Source organism: Nelumbo nucifera, chromosome 4, assembly GCF_055504915.1.
Source record: "Nelumbo nucifera cultivar China Antique chromosome 4, China Antique-T2T, whole genome shotgun sequence".
Lineage (NCBI taxonomy): Eukaryota > Viridiplantae > Streptophyta > Magnoliopsida > Proteales > Nelumbonaceae > Nelumbo > Nelumbo nucifera.
The window spans coordinates 21,517,158-21,523,393 of NC_142652.1; the positions used below are offsets into that span (position 1 = coordinate 21,517,158).

Consider the following 6,236-nt stretch of genomic DNA (forward strand, 5'->3'; position numbering starts at 1 on the left):
CTTTGATACCAACTGTCACGGAGGTAGTTCTACAGCGGAAGAAACCCGTGCGGCGTCCTGGCCAAGGCAGGCCAGGACAAGCCTTTATGCGCTTAGAGGCTAGGAGTTGCCCGATGGGATGGCTCCACCAAAGTCAGTAGCACTAGATCATGAACTCAACTCCAATGGCCGGGGCACTCTCCTGGCTCAGACCGGTCCATGGGAGGCGCCGCTTACATGCTAAAGGGGGACAACCATAATGGAAGGCGACCATGCGCCGATGAGGTGACTTGGCACCGATGTGAAGGGTCTCTTGTATGCCGATGATGACAGGCACCTATGTGCCATGATGATAGGCAACCGCTTGGGCCGGAACACACCCGTGCGCTAGGGGCAACGGAATATCTCAATCAGCTTGGGCAAGGGACTGGCGAGGTGAAGGGACATGCTTGAGCCAGGCCCGCATGCCAAGCCTCCCTTGAGTATCGGTAGCGCAGTGTCGATCCAACACTGTCCCCATGAGCAAGTGTGCGCCCATGAGGAACCCTGGTAGCCATGTTAGCCGTTAACCAGGGCCGCCCCGTAAGGGGATGAAGGTCTAGGAGTGCCAAGGTTATGCACCCAAGGAGGTCGACCACCCCTCCTCAAAGAGTACGTTAAGCTTTTGGTGGTCTGGCTGAAATGACATCAGTTCTCCCAAAAATCTTACAGGCGAAAATGACGGACATGTCTCTAACGTAAGCCTACCAAGCATAGGCAAGGCTAAGCCTGTGCTGAACCGTCACATTGGTGCACGAGATCGCATGCTTCACGAATCACGGGAGAGAGAGAGAGAGAGGATGAGAGGAGGGCCGAGGGAGCACCAACCTTGGAAGGAGGAAAGGAGTTCCTATAAATGATGATAATGTGGTTGGTTGGGAGCACTTTGGGCACAAGACGCACGATACCCATTAGCTCCCGCAAATTTAGCCGTCTACTGCAGCCGTGGAAAGCCCAACTCTTCTCCCACTTTCAAACTCCCTTGTCCTCTCTTTTACCCCCCGGCCCCCACCACACACACACAGAGAGAAAGATTGGTCAGTTTTGGTTTTGGCCCTTTCGGGGGGTAATAGAAGGCACAGTTAAGTGGGTTTTCTTTCATCTACTCTTTTGGGATGTGGGTTGGGTATGGGTAAACTTGAAACCGGTTAAACAATGAAAGTTGGACCAGGTTGCATAGTCCAATGATAATGATGAGAAGCGAGAGATGAGCAGGCAAGAGCTAACCCAGATGTATTTGTCTTTAACTGATTCCAACATAGACATAGTTCCCCACTCCCCACCATGCAATGCCTTGCTTTATTTATTTTTGTGTCTACTACTCAAATCAAGGTAAATTAAAGCATTCTAGTTAACTTCAGATGGGTTTTATTTTTAATCCATAAACCATATTCAGTCTCCCTCTCTCCTGTCTGTGCTGTTTGCCTTTATTATTACCATCTTAATTAATACCACATATATCAAGGCTTCTTCCTTTTTTATGTCGAGATCCTTGGATGAAATTTCAGTGACAAATTCACCACCACCTCACTCTGATCAGTATCAAGGCTTCTTCCTTTTTTATGTCGAGATCCTTGGATGAGATTTCAGTGACAAATTCACCACCACCTCACTCTGATCAGTACTCTCCTAAGTCCTGATTAATTTGGTCGATGCCAAAAAGTGCGAGATTTGAAGGGAATATTGTGTTGTACGGCAGGCTGCTTACTTTAAACTCAGGTGGGGATCCATTTCCCACATTGCTAACACGTACTTGTCTGTGCTTTAACCCCAAAACCTCTCCTAATTTACAAATCTGTGGACTCTGCAGGGAATTCACAACTGAGAGTTTCCTGCCTAACTATTTCAGCCCATATACATATTAGCTCTAGCAAATAGGAGTAACAAAGTTTTTGGCCAGTGACAAATGACAATTGATTTGACAACATCAAGTGGGTCCATGTGCTTCTCATCTCATCTATAGTCCATACCACCCTATCTAGCCAGTATAAGCCGCCTTTAGGTAATGGGTAAATTTTTTAAACTACCCCTTACCCCTATTGTAGACAACCCCACTTCCTAAGTTCCTAACCCAATATTAATGTGGACATCAGATATATACAAATTTAAGACATATTTTATATCTCAGAGCATTGGGATAAGATCATAGACAATACAACTTGTATACTTGTCGGCTTCCTTATTAATTACCACTCATAGACAGATAAACGACTAATACTTCATAAGATTGTAATAAGGGTTACAGTACAGTGAGTTTCTAAAATCCCATACTAACTTAACAAAAATGATTCTCTTCTTTACGCGTCCCTACAACTACAAGCAGAAACAGAAATCCCTTTACTTTCTTTATAGGAAAAGCAACAGAGATCCTTTTACATGTTCATCAAGTGCTGTCTGTAGGCCTGAACCGACCATACATCAACGATTATCATTCCCGACTTTACAAATATACAAAAACAATTTTGGTTTAATAAATATGTTTTCTGTTGCACGCCTTCAATCTCCTGACTGAGTTACGGTTTGTACTTATGACTGACCATTCCCGGCTTGCTCTAGAAAATCTTAGATTAAAATATAAACTATTCATGGCGGATGATCAATGCTTATTTTAATCAGAATAAGCAAAGAAAAGAAGAAATGCAGAACACAAACATAAACATCCCAACACATATACAAAGACAAAGGGATTGAGCAAATTAAAACAACGCCACCTTCATCACGGTTTCTAAACATTCACAATAATCAAAACCCAGGAAAAAAACAAATGATATCATCGGGTGCCACAACTGCCGCTAAGAATTGGTGCTCCTCTCTTAATGGCGTCCATTTGAGTGGTCTCGTAAACAGGTAGACCACTTGAGTAGAAACCCAAATCATAATTCTGTAGCTCAAACAGATCAGAGCTTGAATCACTCTCCCCACCATCATCTACTTCACCAAAACTTGTAAAATTCTTCTTCTCAGACGAGTTATACTCTCCCACCCAAGTTCTATCTTTCTCCAAAAACCCACTATTTACGTTCTTAGTTTTCTCCCGAAACCCATCATTGAATTTCAGTTTTTCATCCAACCAACTCAAATCCATGTTTCTCTTCTCGTTCAACGCCTCATCGTGGTGTAAACCCAAACCATTAACACTCCTTATTACCTGCCCACAAGTATACTTGGTCGACAAAGGCGCCACCTGCTTGTGGTCTGAATAGCTCTTGATATCCTTGAACATCTTTGTAGGAGTGTTTGCACAAGGAGGAGGTGTTCTAAAACCAGAGCTTGAAGATGAATGCAACGACTTTGAATCGGTGGTAGTGCTGGTGCTTCGAAAATGACTAATGCTGCTCCTCCTTTTTCTCCTCCCACCTGGGCTCTCCTCTTCATCTTTCATCGACTCCGCGCTGGACTTTGATTTCTTCTTCTTAGAAGCGGCTTGGTGGAATAAAGAATTCAGAAAGCTAGCAAGTCTACCACCTGGAGACCTGGGTTGCTTGTGCTTCTTCTCTTTGATTTGGCTTTCGATATTGTGATGCGACTCCGATGGAAGTGGGTTCCTCATCGGCATATCTAAGCTCATCCTTCTGCCTGCCCACATCTGCCTCTCTTCTCTCATGTTCCTTTGAGAAAAAGATGCACCATTCATCAACCCGGGGACCTCGTTGCAGCCGGAGAAGTACCGTGCGGCTTCGAACACGTCAAGTTCACCGGAATCATTTCTCCGGTGAATTGACCTGTAAATCTTATCTGAGTGTGAGAATCCTGTGATGGACATGGTTGGTTGTTCTTGTTGATAAGGGTTGGGTTGGGTTGTTAATTATAAGGATATGTGCAGGAGGGCTAGCTGTTGAACTGGCTTTACATGCGTGGGCTAGTGCTTATGGCAAGAGCAACAGAGAGAAATATAAAAGGAGGGATTTGTGAGATTGTAGCTAGATAGGTGGAGAGATTCATTGAAATGATTGACGGTAGCGGTGGGTGGGGGGGGGGGGGGGTCACTTTTGATAATCCACTGCACCTCAACTCCATATAAATAATAATATATGTTGAAGCTATTTTTGAGCTTTTGGAGAGACCCACTTGATACCAAGTTTTAGCTTTCTTTTGGGTAGATGGTGGGGAGAGATGGAATCATGGAACAACCTCTTATCCTTCTCCTTCCGTCGATAAACAAACTTGTGTTGTGGGTTTTAGGAGAACTGGAGCAGTGAGTTTTGTCTCCTTGGATTCTCGGCTCAGTAGGCAGTACCTTTGGAAGTACTGGCCTCAGCTGCTGTCAGTCATTTTACGTCTGTGTTTTTGTGTATATCAAATATCAAAGAAGAAATCAGAATGAATAGACCCATTTTTTTTTCTAAGCTCCCTGCCTTCCTTTCCTCATAGCTATGAGCCTATGAGATAATGTTGTGTTAGTCAATGGGTCTTGTGGCCCATGACCCATCAATTCCTGCCCAAGTGCCCATCACTCCCTGAAAGATAATAGACTGTAGTGGGCACACCTCGGTCCTGGCCTTGTCTAGGTGCTTCAACTCGTGTGGTCGCACGTGCTTGGGGGGGAGAAATATTAAATGCTTCATGTCTATGATATAATCAAGGCCCTTGCCTGCAGGGAGATAAGAGAGATATCTGAATGTTTTTTGATAATATGACCCACATGCATGGACATCATTTGATGGATGCACCAAGATCTCCTGTACCCATCCAATGAATTGATCGTGACAGTTCAATTAAGATTAATTTGATCTAAGTTGATCTTTGGCATTCATCTGATATGACAAATGGTCCCCCTTCTCCCTTGGCCAAAACATACAAATAATAGCCCATGCATTTATAGTCAATTGATGGTTCCAAAAGATATTTATAGCGTAAGGTGAAAAAAATAATATATTTATTCTAACTGTATAAATATTCTTCATTATTCTTGCAAATCCTAGACTGAATGACTGATTATTTATTTTTCTATGGATATGGAAACATAGATAGATATCTATTAGGTAGATTGATTGATTGATTGATTGAATAATTTGTTGGTTTCGCCTAAATCAGTATATGTTCCGTATAAAGTAGAAAGTACAACACCAAATGCACAGAACGATCCAGCCCAGATCGACCAAGGCGGTAACGGTTGAGGCATTCAAACAGCAGCTGACGCAGGGCTGTAAGCACGAAAAGATTGATCCATTTGGTATGTGTTCAAAATCTAAGGTCCAGGAAAGGCCCACCTACAAGCGGAAAACGTGGACTACATTTGATGGTGGTCATACCCAACACTAATGGATGGGCCTGCATAGGCTCACTGAGCTACGCTAGTTGAGCCCCCACGTGACCGTTGCCACCCAATCCACCAGCTTCTTTAGCCCTTGCTAAATCCTAATTATCGAATGGGCGTCTGTTTGGTTGCTTTCCTTGAGCATGCGCCACGCTTTCTAAAGTGATATTGTTTGGTCATCCTTGTTCCGTGAGTCCAATCTGCTGCCTTGCAAGTTGCAACCACTCACCCATACCTAGAGGCTAGAGCAAAGTTGGTGGGGTGCCAATCGAATGCTCAAGTGTTGAAGTTGTGAACTTGTGATCCACAGAAGAAAAACTGAAGTGGATTTCATCTGAGATGGTGACTTCTCACAGATTATGCTGCTTTCATAGACAAAATATATGTTGACAAAGGTTATAATTTTGGCCAGATGTCGAGGGCCTTGTGTTGCCTGTTGGATTACAAGGGGAAGAGGCCCAAGGGCGGACCCGTTCAAATCAGTCGGTGCCCCAGTGGCCCGGCACTTCCTCGTTCTTATCATTCTAGGAGTATTGCCTGTATTGGCATTGCAAGGGGTCAGGATCAGCACAGTTTGTGGTAACAGGCAATTGGGCACCGCCCTTTGCCCTTTGCCCTTTGGAAATTGTGGCTACTGGCTAGACAGGAAGGGACATGGTCCTAAACTGTTGTTCCCTGGAATAGTTTTGCCCTCTACATACCCTCTTCCTATTAAGGGTTAGGGGTGGTACCCCAGTACCCCTTACCCCTAGTAGGCTTTCCTAGAGGACAGGACATGAGAACCAATCTGAGAAATGGACATGCGGTGAGCAACTAGCCAGAGACACTGGGACAATGAGACATCCAAGTCATGAGCATCGAAGCTGGTCCCGAGAGAGGACTGCAGTTACCGGATCAAGTGAAGCACTTCTCTCTTTGACGAGAGAGAGAGAGAGAGAGACGTGGCCCTCCTCAATACACA

General features: G+C 44.4%; 1 protein-coding gene across 1 annotated transcript; it reads right to left on the bottom strand.

Annotated features, from left to right (window-relative positions):
- Positions 1–2,705: 2,705 nt before the first annotated feature.
- Positions 2,706–4,001, bottom strand: LOC104597889 (suppressor). Its single transcript, XM_010259660.2, has one exon. The coding sequence runs from the start codon at positions 3,779–3,781 to the stop codon at positions 2,789–2,791; it is 993 nt and encodes a 330-aa protein (XP_010257962.1). The 5' UTR covers positions 3,782–4,001; the 3' UTR covers positions 2,706–2,788.
- Between the last annotated feature and the right edge of the window lie 2,235 nt (positions 4,002–6,236).

What these genes read in the sequence shown, in the direction of transcription:
- LOC104597889 (XM_010259660.2), bottom strand. Translation starts at nt 3,781, where the DNA reads ATGTCCATCACAGGATTCTCACACTCAGATAAGATTTACAGGTCAATT.